This window comes from Trachinotus anak, unplaced genomic scaffold (assembly GCF_046630095.1).
Source record: "Trachinotus anak isolate AG129_WGS33_773 ecotype Australia unplaced genomic scaffold, CSIRO_AGI_Tana_v1 ptg000011l, whole genome shotgun sequence".
Classification (NCBI taxonomy): Eukaryota; Metazoa; Chordata; class Actinopteri; order Carangiformes; family Carangidae; genus Trachinotus; species Trachinotus anak.
In genome coordinates, this window is record NW_027273862.1 from 24,052,856 (window position 1) to 24,071,749 (window position 18,894).

An 18,894-nucleotide genomic window follows, 5' to 3' on the forward strand; every position below is an offset into this window, starting at 1 on the left:
TTTAGATCTGTTTTTTTTAAGCAGACACAGTGATCAAATGCTCGCTCAGATTAATTATTAGCTATTACTTGCTATTGTTTCGAAATGAATTTATCATGATGCATGTTAGAGTGTTGGTCATGTGTAATATGCTTGATAACTGTGAGCAACAATCACAGCACAGCCTGTTTCATGGCAAACATTCCCAAGTAGTGCATCTGAAATATGCATTTTCTTCAGGTTTGACCTTTACACATGGAGCATTAATTTATGTCCCATGTTATTAGTTTATATTTAATGGGACAAGTGCATGGCATGAGGCAATGTAATAACACAGTTAAGTACTTAAGTTGCACAAACACTTCCTGATTGAGAACTGTATGCATGTGATTAATGTGTTAATAAAAGAATATGGAAAAAAATGCATTCATGCACACACTCATACATCTCCACACAAACACATATTCTTCCCTTCCCCTGCCAGACTTTCCTCCATGCCTGTCTTGTTACTGGCATCTCCCTTGACAACTTAAGTCAAATGACTGTCAAAATCCTAACACTATCACACTGTGCTACTCACTGAATACTGCTAAGTAATCCATGTGGAATTGACTGTTAAGCCCCCACATATTCTCATAACTCCAGAGAGTGGACTTGAACTTGAAATCTGAAAAACTAGGTCTTCTGCCAATTACAGCAGGCTTTAAGCCTACTGAAGTTCGTGTAGCAGAAAAAGTGCCACACCACCTGAACAGCAGTACTGTTTTTGACCTCTGGTAGGTCAGCAAAACTCTTGACATGTGGACATTAAAGCTCATTTAAGAAAAATATTCATTATTAACAATATTATAAACAATATTAACAACAAGCTCAGACAATCTCACTGTGAAAACCCAAAATAAACTGATGGAAAAAGTTCAACATGTTGCTGGAGTTGGTGGAGCCCAAAGCGCAGCTTAAAGGCCAGTGAATACTGGACATATTGTTTCCAATTCTTTACCAAAATATCAGCAATGAATAGCAACTTGACAAAGCAATGGTCTATCAGAGCTGTGTCTCCCTGAGTTTTTTTTTTTGTTTTTTTTTTATACAGTTTTTCTGCCTCCTAGTTTAGCTGGATATTACATTTCCTGCTGATACCAACACAGGGAGTGAACAGCATCTAGCTGTAAGCCAGTTGTATAATGTAATTATATGAATATAACATGCACTGTGGGTGCAAGCCTTTTGGAAACCAGCATAAATGAAAAGACTAACGCCTGCACACTGACTCCAAACCATAATTTTATTAAATTTTTGTGACAGATTGAACTGGGATCAAAATGTTGTCTATTTAAATCACTCTGTGGTTTGGAGTCTGGGCTATAACCACAACGGTTTGCTACAGTGTCCTGGATTCTGTTGCGAGGCTATTCTTCCAAGTCCCTCTCTGTCTTCTCCAGAAAGTGCTATATTTATCTTAGTCAGCAGGCTGAGTGTGCACAGGGGTTAGGTTGAAGAGATCGGGCATCATGTATGTGTTTGCAGCAGAAGTGTAAATGAGCACTTAAAAGAGCATAAGATGTGTTTTAGGACTGTAATGTGGTCGTGCTAATGTTTAAGTGATGATTGTCACTGGTTGCAATAGAATGGGGAGTGAAGATAAAGGTAGTCAAAGAGAAAACAAGAGACCCAAAAAATGAGACAGAGAGTGATTTAAGAGGGTGTTGTTAGAGAGGATTATATACTTCCATTAATGACAGTGCCCTGACTGCTGGAGCTTAATTTTTCTCAGCTTCTGCTCTTTGTCTCATGGAGTTTCTGGTGAAGTAACCCCCTACTATAAAACTGCAAGTCTCCAGAAGATGTGAGAAGCAATGACACATAAAAGTGCTTTTAAGGTGTTTAATGACTAAATATTTTTTGATTCCAAGAGTATTACAATAGTAAAGCAGCAAGTAACTGGTGGAGCCTGAGATTGACAATTTAGGTGGGTGTCTAATGTTAGACTGCTAGAGTGACGTACAAGGGTCATTATGGCATTTACTGCACATTGCTGAGGGTCCTTTTAAAAAACTTTTCCATGGATAGCAGGGTGCACTGGGAGAGAAATGTTTCCACAACCTTGATTAAGCCCTGAGGTTCCTCTGACTGTGACAGGCTAATTAATGAACTGCTATTTTCACTTATAAAAATATGCTAAGTTGAAGAGAGGTGTGTATGCTTGCGGGTGTGTAGTGCTACATTGCAAAGAGCCTTAGGCTTAATTAATGAACCTTGATAAATTGTGAGAGAGTGTGTGTGTGAGTGTGTGCAAGTGTGTGTGTATGGGAGTGTTTCTTCAGTTGTGTACTTAAAGGAACTGTCTGCAGGCAACTGGAGGGTGAGAATAACTTGGCTTCCTGCTCCTCAGCCCAGAGGTACCAACAAATTTGGCTTTATTCCTATTTGATCCAATTTCCACTATATATGCTCCCTACCATACATGTAGTATTGTGGGGCACAACTATGGTAAAGGTGGCAAAATTTGTCTCCCATAAAGGTTATTCAGTGGGACTGTATTTTTTCTAAAAAAAAGTACAGAGAACCTCAAAAATAAAACTATTTAATGAAAAACAACCAAAGTCTATGGAACCAATAAAACAAAAGTGTTTTCGGATCTACCTCACAATTCAGGCTTGAGTATTACAGGGTTAGGGTTAGACTATGTGACAGAATGGCATACATGCTTCTTGCAGATTTTAGTATGAAGAAAACTACTGTGAGTGGCTCTGTTTATGTGATGACCAGAAAAGAATTTTTCTGTCAATAAGTTAAAAAAAAAAAAAAGAAGCCCATGCAGGAAACTGCACCATCCATCTCAGTAAAAACAGCAATTTACTGATGGTAAATTACTCTTACAGACACTAGCTATCATTACTCATCAAGCTAGTGAGTGGAAAAGGGCTCAGAACTGTGGCTGAATAACTACGTATCGCACCCTCTTGACTTCTGTCATTTTCACTGATGACACTGATCTATTTGAGTTCTTAAGGGAAGGTTTTAGGGGAGAGACGCTTTATTTTGAGTTCCTGGTATGATAGTTTTCTTTTTATGGTGGCTTTAACTATTTGACAAAAAGGTAAGGATAATGAATATCTATTTTGTAATTTCAGGCAAGTATGAAGGGCCACTTCTTCAAGCCATTGGGGAACAGAATATATTGCTGATAATGTGGTTTAAACTAATAGCCTTTTAAAATGAGCTATTGATCCTTCCCGGCAATTATTTTAAAAGGAACCTTGAAAAGAAAACAGCTTGGAGGATGGACAGAAGGCGTGAAGGGACAGGGAAGGATACTTTCACTTAATGGAGATCCAGCAAGATGTCTATACAAAGAAACGCAGACAGTGTCTGAGTGAAGAAAAGGTTCATTTTTAAATCTGCTTTGATGGTGTTTTAAAGAAAAGTTAATCACATTCAGGTATGGGTGGCAGAGACTTTAGGCAGGTGCTTCTGAAATATGTTGAAATCAAATCATTGCATTTATGATGCATCGCTTTGCTGAACTAGACGTCAACAAGTAAATCACATATTTCTCGGTGACACAGGGTTTATTAAAAACGAATCAAGTTAATCATGAAATAAATCCTACGTTGTGTGTATTTGGTCTCTATGAACTAAATTTATGTTGCGGTGATGGTGTATGTTACAGCAAGAGTGCAGAAATCTGGTGGTTTACTTTGGTTAGCAAGAAAGGGAAATACCATCAAAACTGTAATGAGAGCTGTATTTTGTTTAAATGTTTTGCACATTTATGTTGTAAGTGTATTTGAATATTTTATGCTCTTATATCATAGAAAAACTGCCAGCACACTGTCAACAAAAAAACAAACAAAATTTAGCTGTCAGTCTGTGGGCAGTTTTTCCTATGAAATGAGACAATTGATCTTGGCGATGCACATCTGACACACCACAAGAAGTTTCTAGAAGTCTCGAGACAGCTTTTTAAATATAAAGGCATTCAAATGCATAGTAACTTTAACATCTATACTAAAAGTCTTACCTTCCACTCCACTTATACACTTGACGCGGTCACGGACCTCCACGTTGTATCCCTCAAATGACATGAAGACTCCATCGGGGTGGTAGGGCTCACGTTGCGTGTAAACCTTTGAATAGCTGTGCTGGAACTCGAAACGATCATAGCCGTCGTACTGCACTACTTTGCCGTACACCTCAAAGTATTTTTCCATCCAACTGAAGGGCAGGTAGATCTCGCCGCCCTCTCGCCGCCCTTTTATGGTTGATTCATCATTGATCAGGCAGTCAATTTCTTCATACTTGATCCCACCAACAACCCCAACAACAGGTGGGGGCTCTGGAGGTTGTGGAGGGTGCTGCTGGCTGCTGATGCTGGCATCCCCCACCTTGGGACTTGGAGCCACCACGGCGGCACGAGGCAGGAAGCGTACGGAGGTGTCACTGGAGCATCGGTTCCACAGCAACACAGTGATGAGTGTGAAGAGGGCGCAGATAACGATGAGGGTCTTGTAGTTCACCCGAGCAGCCAGGCAGCGCATGGTCACAACTCACCTGAGTGACACAAACACAAGGGATACATTAGAGGCCTGTAGGATCGGTAGCTTAGTGACAATCATTATATGGTATATTACTGAATCATTATCATTAATAGATTTATATCTAGACTTCTAAAGGCTTCTTAGTGCCAGTTTCAGTTTTAGTCAGCGTATGAATGAAATAATTTTGAAAACAAGGATGCATTGCTCTGTTTAATGATTTTCTTTTATCCTGCAGCACATCTGTTATAGCAGTTCTGACTGAAGACTTATTAAATATACACATGTCCATAATAAAAAGCCGATTAGAAAACTGGTACACATATCCATGTCCAAAACACCAGCTTCCTCCTGGAGAAATCTCTAAAACCCTACCCTAATTATTTAAACTGGGTTTCCGGTTTACATGATGTTTAAAGAAAAACCTGAAATATAACCTGGTTACTTAAGTGGATGTAAATTCATAACCGTTGAACAACATAACAGCGCTCTGCTCTTTTACACCAAGTTTAATTTTCTAGATCAGTGAAAAGTCAGTTGATTGATATTAAGAGTGGTTAAACCAAATAGATCAATTAAATGAGGTTTGTAGGAAAAAATGCAAATTATAATGCTGCATGGTACATGACACAGTTTATAAGCAACTAAGTTGTACAACTGTTATCCAGTGATTCTCTCATTCTTTCATGAAAAATTACATAAACCCAAGAGAAAGAAGCTTGGAATAACTTTCCCTAGATAGATGACAAGTTGTAATTTGAATCAATCACTTTTGTTTGGTGAGTAGACTGTCCAGCTGGGGATGAGTCATAGGCACCGAAGCAGGACAGAGCTGGTGAATGTAGAGTCTGTTGCTCATTAAGACTATATACTCAAACTGAGTGTGGTTGCATATGTAAAAACTGCACGTTTGTGACCAATAAGAAACTCTGGATTGTGCTTTGATTGCCACTGTGTGCATGTGTCTCATTTACTACCCAACCACAACCACTGTCCATCAATCATCTACATCTTTCTGCATGCTAGTTTGATTTTTAATTATTGTTTTAGGTAGATTTAAGGTTACTTCGCTGAAACTCACAAACTGCTCTATTAGTTCAACATTTTGGGAAATATGCTTATTTGCTTTCTTGCTGAGAGATGAAAACACTGATACTGCTGTCATGTCCAGCTGGGGCCTGCAGCAAATTAGCTTAGCATTAAGACTGGAAATAGGGGGAAACAGCTAGCTTATTTCTGTCCGAAGGTAACAAAATCCACCATCCAGAACCTCTAACGCTCAGTAATTCACATTTTATGTTTCGTTTGTGTTATCAATGTTCTCATCTAACATTTGGCAAGAAAGCAAATAAAAGTATTTTTCAATATTAGTATTTGTTTAAAGGCTTAGTCCTGAAGATGTAAAGGCAAGACAAACCTTATCTCCCCACAGCTGGCCTCCCATTTTCACTAGATAAACCTAAAATTCATTTTAAGGTTCTTTTATCTAATTTCAGGCACTGAATGGAATAATGCACCATATTCTATGTTTTCTGCCGACCAAATTGGATCTCGTACAACGCACAAAGCGAATCAGACATGTTAATGGACCAGTCAGTCAGTCTGGATCCATGTTTTCATGTCCTCTGCATGTCTCTGGTGTTTTCACCAAGCCAGCAAGAAATCAATACACATATTGAAGTCTCCTCCTCCACACTAATTACAGCTCATAGAATTTACTATTACAGTGATGACAGAGCCAGATCCTCTGTTGACAGAGGACCAACCAAGCCACTACTAAAGGTCAGCTCAATTATTGTGCATTAATTGGACAATAGTTATCAGCTACAGCATTGCAGAGTCCAATTATAGTGCAAGCAGCCTCTTGAACAAAGTTAATGTATTAGGTGACTCTTAAACAGGAGACTAGACCTCCAGAGTGCTGAACAAGCAAATGTTGAGGGAATGCAAGTATAGAAGATGAAGAACAGGCTCCTTCCTAATTGAGGTTTAGAAGTAAAACTGCAAAAGCCAAACACTGAATTTAGGCTGTCCTGTGTAATAAAGGGATTCATATGTGACTCCTAAAATAATAATAATCCTTTTTTTTTCCACTACGTGATTGATTTTTTTTTTGTTCCACAAGAAAACCAGAAAAACATTTTAAAAACTTTCTTTCACAGAAGCTCTCGTTTAAAACTTTTTGCTGTTGTCTTCCAGTCAGTGGTGTAAAAAAAAAAAAGCTTTGGTGGATCTCTGTGCCTGATAAATTATTGCCACACATAAAAACTATCATTGATACTTGGAGAAATGTCAGCCTGGTGCAGTAATGAAAGATTGGGCCGATGGGAGCTCTGTCAATGCTGAAAATGTGAAGCGGAAGACCTGGGGACTGCACCCTGAAAGATAAGTAGGACCAGCCCTGTCAGGGAACCAACTATAAATAATTGGCTCTTTTTATAGTGATTCGTTGCCTGTGTTGAGCTCAGGCTGAAGGTGGACAGACATGAGCTTAAGCACTGCAGCATGGAGGAGATCCTAATACCTCGCAATGACTGGAAGACAATTTGTCTAAAGCCATGTCCCATTACAGAAACACAATTTACCCAGACGCCGGAACAGCAGACACACTGGAAGAGTTAATGTCATGGGTAAGCAAATTACGAATGCAGTCGGTTTATGGATCAAAAATCATGATTGCTCTGATTCAGGTGATCTCTCTCAACCACACCTGACACACAAATAAGCATTTGCCCATTTGCTATGTGCTTGAAACTAGTTCTGGAGGCTCAAACAAACTAGTAACTAACTGGAGAAATGGAAATTTCTTATTAAAAAAAAACAGAGAAAGACCAAGAGAGAGAGAGAGAGTCCAGAATAGAGACAGAGAGAAATACTGAATGTGCAAGCAAGAAAGCTAAACTCAACAGCAACCAAAACTTTTTTTGTTCCATATTTAATTGCAATAAATTAGAAATTGCAGTGGATAAAACTCAGTTACATTCAAACAGGGAGACTCGCAAATATCAAGCATATGCTATGAAGACAGGATGCCATCTAGACACAGTCAACAGGGCTCAAAAGATGGGTGTCAACCTTTTCACACCAGGGTGGTGACAGGGCCCTGCCCTAAACCTGTCGTAAAAACCCGTTTTCATAAAAAGACTATTATCATTATTATTATTATTATTATTATTATAATAAAGCAGGCCTGTCTGTAAATGTGTGCTGGCTCTTTATCAATGAGTTAAAGGCAGCCTAAAGTTGTGTTGATGCGTTTTTTCATCTATTTCTTATCCTTATTCAATGGTTCTCTGTTATATTTGATATTATTTGTAAGGAAGAACACGTACTATGAATTCAAGGAAAGAGCTGAAAGCAGGTTGTTGCAAGCAACTGGTATAAGCCTTAAGGAATGCTCACATGTACAGACTCAAAGCTGGGACAGCAGTAGTCTGGTATTCATAAGCTGCTTTCACACATGCACTGCAGCCCTGAACTTTTCTAGACATTCCCACTGAAACAGAGATGCTTACAACTCTGCTGCACTTGAGGAGTTGGGATTGCTTTCGCAAAAAGACAACAGGACTGTAATGCTGATCAGTACACATAGCACGAGGTAAAAACATCCACAAACACAGCTATTCTGTACAGTGTCCAGTCAGAAAAGAGTACACACTCAATGCAACACGCTCACACCGTTGCAATTTAAGAAAGGCTGGAGACTGCCTACGACCTTGTATGTGTGAATGCAGAGTTAGGCTGTGTTCATTTGGATGGAGCAAGTCCATCAGCACAGCTGGAGTTCCAATGATACCAGGAGCTCTGGCGAAGGGTCATCTGGCAAAAAAATTAAACCCGGTTGAAAGGTTTCTGCAACACAACATCATCTGGCAAGGTGCTGTGTTGACCAAACAAATACTTGCAAGCACACACCTGTGCTGGATTACTTTGTAAGGTGAACAAGCATAAGAAAAACCTCTGAACAGTGTTGTGGCATCTGTGAAATCTTTTAACACAGCGATCTGTTACTAAAACTGGACTTCCTGGACCTAAACTGCACCAACGCAGCCCCCTGTGTTGCTTCAATTCAGGGCTGGTTTTGGTCTGAATCCCTGCTTAATCAGCAGAGTGCAATACACTTGTCCAGTCTCTACATCAATCTAAAGAGTATCCACACAAAGAGTAGGAACTTTTTATTTTATGATATGTAAACTAAGTTGTTATGAACAATTCAGTTTAACACTGTTATTAATGTCCTCTTGACTGAGTTCTGACAAACAAAGATGTAAATCACATCAGCTGCTGCTTAATTACAAGGCAAACAAACAACATTTAGCTAGTTACGCAGACAGTAGCTGCATTGTCTCTGGTGTATTTTGACCCAGATTCACTAACATCTATTAGGAGCCGGCTCTCTGTAGAAACAGCAGCATCAGTTGTTTATTCAAAAGCTCTGAATGACTTTTGTTTTGGTCTTCCTGACAAGCAACTTTTTTAGTCGTGTGAATTGAGACCGCCTTCGCTCAGTAGCAAAGAAAGTTATACAACTACCAGACCTGTTATGTCAGATTGGTTAGTTGAGAAAACAAAGCATGTGAATTCACCACTGCAGATTGTCATCTTCTATTTTATTGGTTTAATTTACCATAAAGAAGTGCAGACATTTACTATAGCCTAAAGCTAAAGCTTATGAAACTTTTCTTTAAACAGTCACATGGATCATTTTACTTTGCCATTAGGTTTGAGGACTTGTTGTTTATACTATGCCGATGGACCTCCGTGTAATCCCCTGGTTATCAGACCTCGGAAAGGTTTGCATTGGTATAATCCCACTGGTAATGACACTGTTTGGATCTGGAAGGAAAACTACACTGACAGAAAAAAGATAGATGCAACTAGACAGGAGGTGAAAGGCAATCCTGTCGAAGGATAAAAGTCCTCCATGCTTGACAGATAAAGGTAAAAGACACTGGAAAACAAAAGCAGATTTGCAGCTTACATGCTCTCAGTGTCCTGCCTTAGGAAATTGAAAAGTGCCTGAAATAGCAGGTAGTGACTTAGTGAGACTTGCAGATTTTTATGTGATGTTCTCATTCTTTGTGAACACCAGAACAATGAAAGCTACACCATGTGTATTGATAAATGCGAGGGAGAGAGAGGAATGAAGACATGGGGATGCATTTTTAAAAACATTTTTTTTTTGTGTTTTTACAAATGCAAACTCCTATTTCTCTAATTTCACTGGCATTCACTGAGTTGCTTTTTAGAGGGAAATTGTTGTAAAACACATTTTTGCATATTAAACAATAATGAAATTAATCAATAATGAAAACAGTCACTGCAGCCCTAGTGATATAATCACCATCATTGCGGCGCTGAAAACAGGCATTATATTTAATGATAACTAAATGCTTACAATATGCTAATAACAACAAACTGCTGGTAAGTGCAATCTGACTGAAGCTCTATGATCCCTGACAAGACGTGCAACTTCATAGTCCTGACAACCTGAGGTCCCAGGGCGCTCACATGTCCAATAACACACCACTTTTTTCGCTGCTTCTGCAGATCATCAAAGGCTTTACACTTTGATTGTGAGCTTTTGCCTTTGAGCTGTGATGAGCTGTAACATATGTGGATCTACGGCTTGGCGGATACCCTGACGTTTGCTTCATCAAATGCAGGAAGTGATCCTCTGGCTTAAAACTGTGGGTATTAATTCTGCCAGACATAGATAACAACTAATAACGCATGCAAATATTTGGATGTCTTTATCCCCTAGATCCCTGGTAATAAGGCTGGGAAAATTCTAGCAGGTACCTAATACTTCCAGGTGTTAGTAATGAGAAAGTGTTTTCAAAAACATCTCAGTTTGAGCAGTGCACGAAATCAAATATTTCCAAAGGTAAAAAAACCAAAAAAACAAAAAAAACACTGTGTGACCTTGTTAAATGAACTTCAAATCAAACGAGCTGCTAATCTCTGTCTTGGTCCCTGGTGCAGAACGTACTACATTTACAACATTGTCAAAACTACTGCAGCACTTGGCATGGGGATGGGTGAATGGAGTTGTTTTTCTTCTACTGCTGTCCTCTGACGTAAAAATCACAAGCCGTCATCACAGCAGTAAAAGCTGAGTGCTCGTGAGCCACCCTTGGGGAGCTATTGGAGCAGAAACCTGGTGTATGTGTGAGGTGCAGGTGTTGTAGCCCTAACTAAACTCCTGACATTTTCACTGCTCTCTTCCACGGGTGAAGTAAGGTAGAGGTTTGAGACTGCCTGTAAATTATCAGCTTATGCTGAAGCTCTGAGGCACGTTTTCTCCTGTGGAGATGGGATGGTGTGTGGGTCTGTGTGTTTGTGTGTGCATATGTATTGTGGGTGTCTGATGTGCTTCTGAGGTTGATTATGATAATGTGTAGGCACCAGGGTGAATTCAAGGCAACAACTGACAAGGAAAAAAATTACTTCTAACTCTTAAATTACTATTAATCTTTTTTGCTACCTGTTGCAATCTCACATTCTAATAAAATTCAGTGGGGGACCCTTAGGGCCTTCTGGGCCTTCACAGAAGGCCAAACGAATCAGCATTTTAAATTTATACTTTCATTTAATAATTATTCTCTCCTAATTTTATTTTTAGCCAAATTTTCTATCAAGTTTGTTGCAGAAATAAAAGCGTTGCTACCCTAAAACCAAGAAAATAAGGTTATCCAATCATATTATCCAAGCCTGAAGCCCCCATAGCCACTTGTGGCCGTTTAGAAAGTGGCAGATGAATGAACCAATCAGATTTTGATTTATAGTGGATGGGACTAAAAAGGCCTAGCCCTAATATGCACGGTTTGCCCCTGGTAAAATTATACATTATGTTATTGAAAGAAACTACTCAAAGTGTTGGTCAATAACATAAACCAAAATATCTTAACAGTCCCTCTCACACGATCACTAAATTTCAACAACAGATCACAGGTCACAGGAAAACAAAAATCATTAGACCTTGTTGTTTCAGAAAGGTCTGTAAACTGCAAGGTTGAGTCAAAAATATCATAGTTGGCAGTGATCCGAGGTCAGTTATCGAGCTGTTAACTTTCACATTCAGGATGTGGTTTAACCTTTCCACAGGTTCCAACGGACTTTAGGACCCCACTGTATGTGTGCAGCTCACCTTTGCTCTGTATCACAAAGTAAATAAAAGGATGTAAACACAGTTACTGCAGGGAATATAAAGCAATATACGGACTCGTCTGATCATATACAACACGTACGTCTTGTGTTGCAGAGGTGATCTCAGCAGAAGAAATCCGACTTTCAACTAGAAAATCTGAACCTACGCCTATAAACCAAAAGCTGTGTATATAAATCAAAACCCACAGAGCTCCTATTAACCCCTCGCCTGGACTGTACATCCAGCTAGGTCACTTGATATTATGTAATATGGCAATAAGTGAAGGCTGCAAGAAAAAAAGAAGGTCATTAACTGTCTGTTAGGAAAGGTCACTTAGTAACCAGAACAAGTTTATTTTGTATATTTTGTGCAGAATCTGCAGTCACCTGTATCAGCCTGGCCACTGTGTCTGCAGACCCTCCCTCTCTCACGGACTGCAGCTGACGCCGCAGAGCTGCAGTCACATTAAGCAGAGAGGCCTGCATATTCATAGGGCAGCATTGGGGGCTCACTTCAAGGAAAATGTCTGCCAGTCATTAGATTTGTTACCATCTTTTTTTAAATAGAGTTGTAAAGTGGGTCACAAAAGTCACTAAAACTAGAGACAACAAGGTTGAAACTAGCAATAATTTTAATTACAAATTAATGCTCAGTACATCATCTCAATTAGTGGATAAATCATTAGGTCTATAAAATGGTGGAAAATAGAGGAAAAAAAGAATTCCCTAAATCCCAATGTGACGTCTACACATTTAGTTTTGCTGCTCAACGGTCCCCACTACAACTACAACATAAGGTGAGGGAAATCCTCAAATTGAAAAATTACTTAAAATGATTAACCAGTTATGAAAATAGATTCAGATTAATTTTCTGTCAATTGATGGATCAGTTCACTGTGACAAAGTTTTTTACAACAAGGTGGATTAGAAGCTGAAGACAAAAACCATGGTGTTACTCCAGCACCTTTCTTCCTACATCACTCAAACGAATGGCAGAAGCTCAGCTAATAAACCAACACAACAGACTAACATGTAGCCTAATTTGCCATCACTGCTCAGTAAAACAACTTTGTTTAGAGGCAGCTGAGAAGTGAGTAAACTGCTTTGAAGTTAATGTGCCTGTGTGTTTTATCTCTGGTTCGAGGATTAAGCAGGTCATTACCAAAAAGCTTATAACTGTGGCCTACTGAGGGATTAAGCGGACTCTTAATCAAATGTAGCGGAGACAACAGAAAAATATATGCATCATTTCAGAGGCAGGTCATGCTAGCTGCTTTCCATGCAACACCACAGAAACAAATGTGGACCTAAGAAACAGGGACTGGCATAAGATGCTACAAGCTAGGAGAAGGAGAAAAGATGTGAAAGCTATGAAACAAATCAAGCTAAGGTAGAATTTGGTGGACATGGTCTACAAGTGCTTCAACAAGAATCTGGGCTGTGTCAAGTCTGGCAGTTAGGGGGGGGGTAGTACAGCTCATCAACAATGATTTGGGGGTTTAATAGGCTCACAAATAAACAATAAACTGCATTCCAGTTACGTTGTATATGCACAAAATGTGTGTGATGTGGTGCTCTGCCTTATCCTGGATACAAAGTGCTTTGCAGCATGACAGCACTGAAAAACAAGTAACAATAAACAAGTATCTAATTTGTTTTAAAACTGTCATCTTTGTCATTTAAAAAGCAACGATATATCTAATAATATCCTAACAACACAGCTTATTTATAAAGCACTAAAGTCAGGATAAATAAAGTTATTTGCAAAAGAATTTAAAAAAAAGCAAAATGCATATTGTGCTGTTGGGCCACCTTAAACCACCACAGGAAAATTCTTTTATAATTAATTATAGCACATAACACTCCGACTAGAACATAACAGCCTCAAATATCATGAAATTGTGTGTGTGATTATACTAGTGCTGTACTGGGGTGTGTGTCAGTGCCTTAAGTCCAGCAGCATCTCTTCATGCAGACACAATTACCCGAGTTATACAAGCTAATGCACCCAGAGTTAGTTCAAAGAGCTCTGTCGTTCCTTATGCAATCAAAAATGATTCAGTGATGACAAGAGGAGGAATGCAGGGCTTAGGGGAACTTGTTACAGCTATGCTTATTCATTTCATCATACAAGCAAGACCAGGCCATTCTCACAGTGGATGTAAGAGTATGCAGAAGATTTAATTTGTCCATGTAATGAAGTCTAGCACAAATCTGCATGCAGAAGAGGTTACACTGCATATACTGCACGTTATTTAATTTCATCAAGTCAAATTGGCCAATGTCGCAACTACTTCATAATCCAAGAGTGTGCATGAACAAACTATTTACTAAATAGCACTAAAAGACATCTGAAAAATAACCTCCTCTGTGTAGGCTTGTTGTAACTCAACAGGGAGAAGTTAAAGGACAACAGTGCTCACCTCTAATCCATTCACAAAGAAACACCCAACATCCTCTTGATGTTCACCACCGAGTCTCGACACAGCTTGCTCTTCTGGTACTTTCTGCTCGAGGTTTCCTAAGCACCTATACAGGAGAGAGGAGAAGGTAGATTTCCACCATTGTGGCTCAAAATGATGTATGAAGGCACATAAACACACATCAAAAATCTGTATGCATGACATGCAAGCACATGTACTGTATATGAGGGTATGTAAAAGAGCCCGACCTGTGCTTCATTCTTTTCATTCCATAAATGACCTCAAACCTAGTCTGACTCTGCAATGTCTTACTACCTGCCTACTGCTTTTCAGGGTCACATGGAGATAGATTTGTGTTGAGCCTATCTCAGGATGCACTGAGTGAAAGTCAGGGAAAAACGCTGGACAGGCGACACACTCACAGGCTCAGTTCAATCAAGTAAAATATTCGCATATCTGGCAAGGTTTAAAGCAGCAGTCACAGTTGCTGATCAGCTGATAATCAGGCAGAGGAATGAATTCCTCAGTAGTCGGTGCATCCTGGTTTAAGCAGGCTCTTTATTCTTCACATGAAATCCTTTGACAAGCTAAATGTTTCTGGAGGTAAACATGACTGATTGCTCCTGCATGGTAAGCAGCTTTTCAATACGAACTTTTTCTGAGGGAAACAAAATCAACTGTTGTAATTTTTTTTCAGTGAGGCTAATTATAACCTTAAATCAATGGTCCATAGACTTTGACGCTGATGCACTATAAACTAAGATGAGGAAACAAATTCATATTTGTAATTGCAGCCATGATGAATTTATAGGCTTTCTGACAGCAGAGTCATTAATGTACAACCAATCAATCAGTGCAAATATGCAGAGAGTGACATGGATACTTTACTCTGCAATTAATCTCACCAATGTATTTCCAGCCGCCGTTGAAAGAGGCTATTAAACTAAAGAAGGTGCTAAATCGCCACATCAAAGAGAGCATATTGATCTTTTTATGAAATGTGCTTATTGACAAAGCACTTAAATTAAATATTGTTGAAAATTAAACCAGCTGGGCTCCCTTCTGTCTTTGCATGGCTCACTGCTGTTTTACAATGCTGGAAGAGAAAACACACAGAGGAGGCCAGGAATAAGACAAGTCCAAAACAACATCAGTATGTCACATTATAATGCAATATGCAATTATGCAATCGAATTAAGGATGAGCTAAATGAATGAAAGTACCACTTCTTGTCATCACTGTAATTAAACCCAAATCAATATCAGGAACATAATGTTGATACATTTTTGCTGTGTTTTTTCTTCAGTGTCTTCTCTCTCAAGTACAGGGTGAGTACAGATCGAGAGAGCGTCAACAGTGAAAGATCAGAGTGCTGATGGCAGTGCTAAAACTCCCTCATTAGCATACAACAGCTTGTCTGGTACACATAAGTAACTACAGAAGATGCAGAGAGACCAGCTTTCCAGCCTGTCTGTCTGTTCGCAGATTTACTGTACCCCAAGCCTGGCAAAAGAAGCAGAATTCCTAAAACGACTTAAAGTAATTTATGTTCAAAACCTGTCGCCACAACCTGCACACACGATGCCTACGGTATGAGGTTTGTGAAAGAAATTCAATTTTATCTAACTATTTCTGACCTAATATCGCTGTGATGATACAAAGGGAGGATGCGTGTGTGTTTGTGTGTAACCTGCCTTCATCTGTAAGGTGGCACATGTTGTACCCAGCCAGAGTAAAAAGGAAGTAGAAATGTCAGCAGTCTTAATCAATATTCCCTGGCTACTGTATGGGCGTATTGACGCTTTTTTTTTTGAGGCAGGTGTGCTGCAGGCAGATGGTGAGAAGTAGAAAACGAGAGCAAATGTCACCCTAACTCATTCTTCCCACAGCTTATCCTGCACCACTCCAGCCATCTAGGCATTTTTTTGGCTACATTTAATTCTATGTATCTCCTGTCTCTGAACATCTGGTTATCACCTTGCACACCTTAAAGAAGGATCTCAGTCGAGCCAGAAGTCAAAATTACGTGGTCAAGAGTAACATACTAATCTATACATACTGTCATGTGTAGCCATACAAAATAACACCCAAGTGTTAAACCAAAAGGACTACTGCACAGGCAGTTGTCTCCAGTGGTATATCAACACACTTTTCTGTCTAAGAAAATAAAACACATTTGGCTTTCTCTGTGTGTTTTATAGTGGAGGCACCCTACCTTGTCTGAATAAAAATGCCTCCATTTTCATTAGATTAAATTGTGAAAACTTTGTATTATTAAGCTCATTAAGCTTTAGGGTAAATGAGCAGTGGCACTACAAACCGCAGCCAAGGTCACATATTTAATCAGTGAGGTGAATGTTTAAACCATCATCTAGTAACTACAGTGATAATGAGATAAAATGCAGCAGGAACTCTCTGATTTAGCTCAGCAGGGGTTTGATGACATACTCTGCGAACCAATGTTGTGTGGCGAAACCTTGAACATAGACAGATCTTTTAAAAATAGTGTTTAAAAGACTGAATATAAAAATGTGAGTTTTTATTTATTTATTTATTTATTTTAAATTTAAATAGTTTTATTTTATTGTGACAATGTTTTGGTCAGGTCTTGTTTTATTCAAAAAAGAAAATCCTTGCGTGTTTCCAAAAAATAAAAATAAAATGCACCAATAAAAAGTACTTTTCCACTACCAAAAGGACTTTTTGAGATTTTCTGGTATAAATTCTGATATTTTCCAATGTCAAATCAAAAATTAGCACCCTGGTCATGGTATAAGCTATTGAATGAAAATATAATAAAATACACTGCACTAACATCAGACTGGGCGATGACATTTTTACATTTGAACTTTCTAAGAAGTTTTGTTTCTAAAGTTAAAGTTGAACCAGGGCAAAGTACGAGTTATGGAAATAATCTCTTAAGGATGTGTAATCAAGGGTAGTGGAAGCCAAGCTGCCCTCTGCTGCACCTCTTCAAGGTGGCTTAGCATGTAGCTCTCCAAGCTTAGCTCTGCGCTGACACCATTTTCATAACCTTTACATACTGTTCCATTCAATCGACCTTTCTTAAGCAAGGCGCTGACACCTTGAATATGAATCATGAACATCAACTTTATGGCCCTCTCCTGTGAATACACTTTGAACATTAGGCTGAGGATATCTCTTTAACGATGACTTTACTGAGAATGATATTAGGTCATTAATTATTTTAGTCGCTCTGCATTTGCTGCCATCCTGACACAAGCAGACATCTATCAGGACTTGTAGACGGGGTAAAAAGAGAGATGGAGACCCATCTGTTGGGCATTCATAATACATATATATTCTCTGGGGAGTCAGTGGCTGGCCAAACATTGAATGATCGCACCACTGATGCCACCATGGTGCCAGCTATCACTGACCATCTGATGCCCAGAGCAATATCCAAGAATTCTGCAAAGTGAACAGCTCAAGTAATTGAGGTTTCTGCTTGCAGAGTTGGAGCAAACTGATTAAATGTGAACTTCTTATTACACATTTCATCAACTTTAACAGTTTTATGGTCAAAATTCAAATTGGGTTCAATACCAAAGCAGTTGCAGGATATAAAATAGCCCCCTCTTTTTCCATGTGCTGTCTGCCTGCATAAAACAAATGATGTGTTTCTGAAGGCACACATCTGCATGCCGAGTCAAAACCAATAAACGTGTGTGGTCCACTCTGTTATGTGTGTGTACAAAGAGATACAGGGACAAAAAGCTAAATTTAGAAGATTCAGTCTGTCACTGGCTAGGAGGAAAACAAGAAGGTGTCTCTTTTCAGGCTAATTCACATTTGCATGTTTTACACCGAAGGTTAAACAAAAAATGCACTCTTGAAAAATAATTAAATTCTTGCTCATTACTATTTTATAATGACCTGTCAAAAGCAATAAAAATAAGACAATCTGAGCCTGGGGTACCTCTTAATAAAGACTGCAATTAAATGATGCAATGCCTCTATATTAACACTGGTCTAATTAAATCAAAGAAATATGCATTAGCCATAAACAAAATATTGCCAATAAAGATATTTGCTACAAAAAAGCCACACCCTGATCATTGCTTTATAAACCTCCAAATGAGATTACCAGAGTTTAATTAATGAGCACAGTTTAAAAGCCACAAACCTGAGGGTTCAAGCAAGCAACCAATGCTAGGCATATTCTTCCAAAGCACTGGCCCCATGCCAACCTCTCCCAACACTCAAAACATTGGGGTAATTTTCACACTAGATTTAGCCAACAAAGAGGGTTTCAGTAGGCCTGCATCACATGGTGAAAGATGCGTTGTGGCTGTCACAAGCATTCAGGGATATAGACAGTAAATTCTGATGTTATTTAGCGGTGCTTTGCATAAATTTAGAGCCTCCGTTGCTCCCTTTTTGTGCCTGTGAAAAAATGCAGATCTGTTACAGCGACTTACGCCGAGATTGGGTGCAGCTGTTCACCCACTGTTAGCTCGCTTTCTTTCCCTTGTAGAAACTATTCTTAATTTGAGAATTCCCTAAAAACTACTTCCGCACTTCACCTGTAGCATCATAAGTTAGTTACCATTTTAAGAAACATATACTCTAAGCTACTTTTTGCATTAATTCATTAGATCATGGTGATATCAGCGTCAAGAGTGACACAGTTAAAGGCTGAGGCAACAAAAGCAAACAGGCTCTGGGGAGGCCGATGGAGTCAGTGTGCAAATGCAGTATAAAACAGAGAAACTTGAAAAGTGAAGTGTGTCTGAGAGCCACTCCTGCTTTGCACTCCAACTCCAAAGTGAAGAAAACAGGAT

At 39.1% G+C, this 18,894-nt stretch overlaps 1 protein-coding gene across 2 annotated transcripts in view; it reads right to left on the reverse strand.

Moving 5' to 3' along the window:
• The window catches only part of glceb (glucuronic acid epimerase b), a 50,822-nt gene that overhangs the window by 14,668 nt on the left and 17,260 nt on the right, over positions 1–18,894 (reverse strand). Inside the window, exons 2-3 of one of the 2 annotated variants that reach the window (XM_071489166.1) lie at positions 14,090–14,195; positions 4,004–4,533 (exon numbers count right to left, since the gene is read on the reverse strand). In XM_071489166.1, coding sequence (XP_071345267.1) covers positions 4,004–4,520 — 517 coding nt within the window. In that variant the 5' untranslated portion in view covers positions 4,521–4,533; positions 14,090–14,195. The remainder of the gene's footprint in view (positions 1–4,003; positions 4,534–14,089; positions 14,196–18,894) is intronic. The other variant, XM_071489167.1, reaches the window with a different exon arrangement.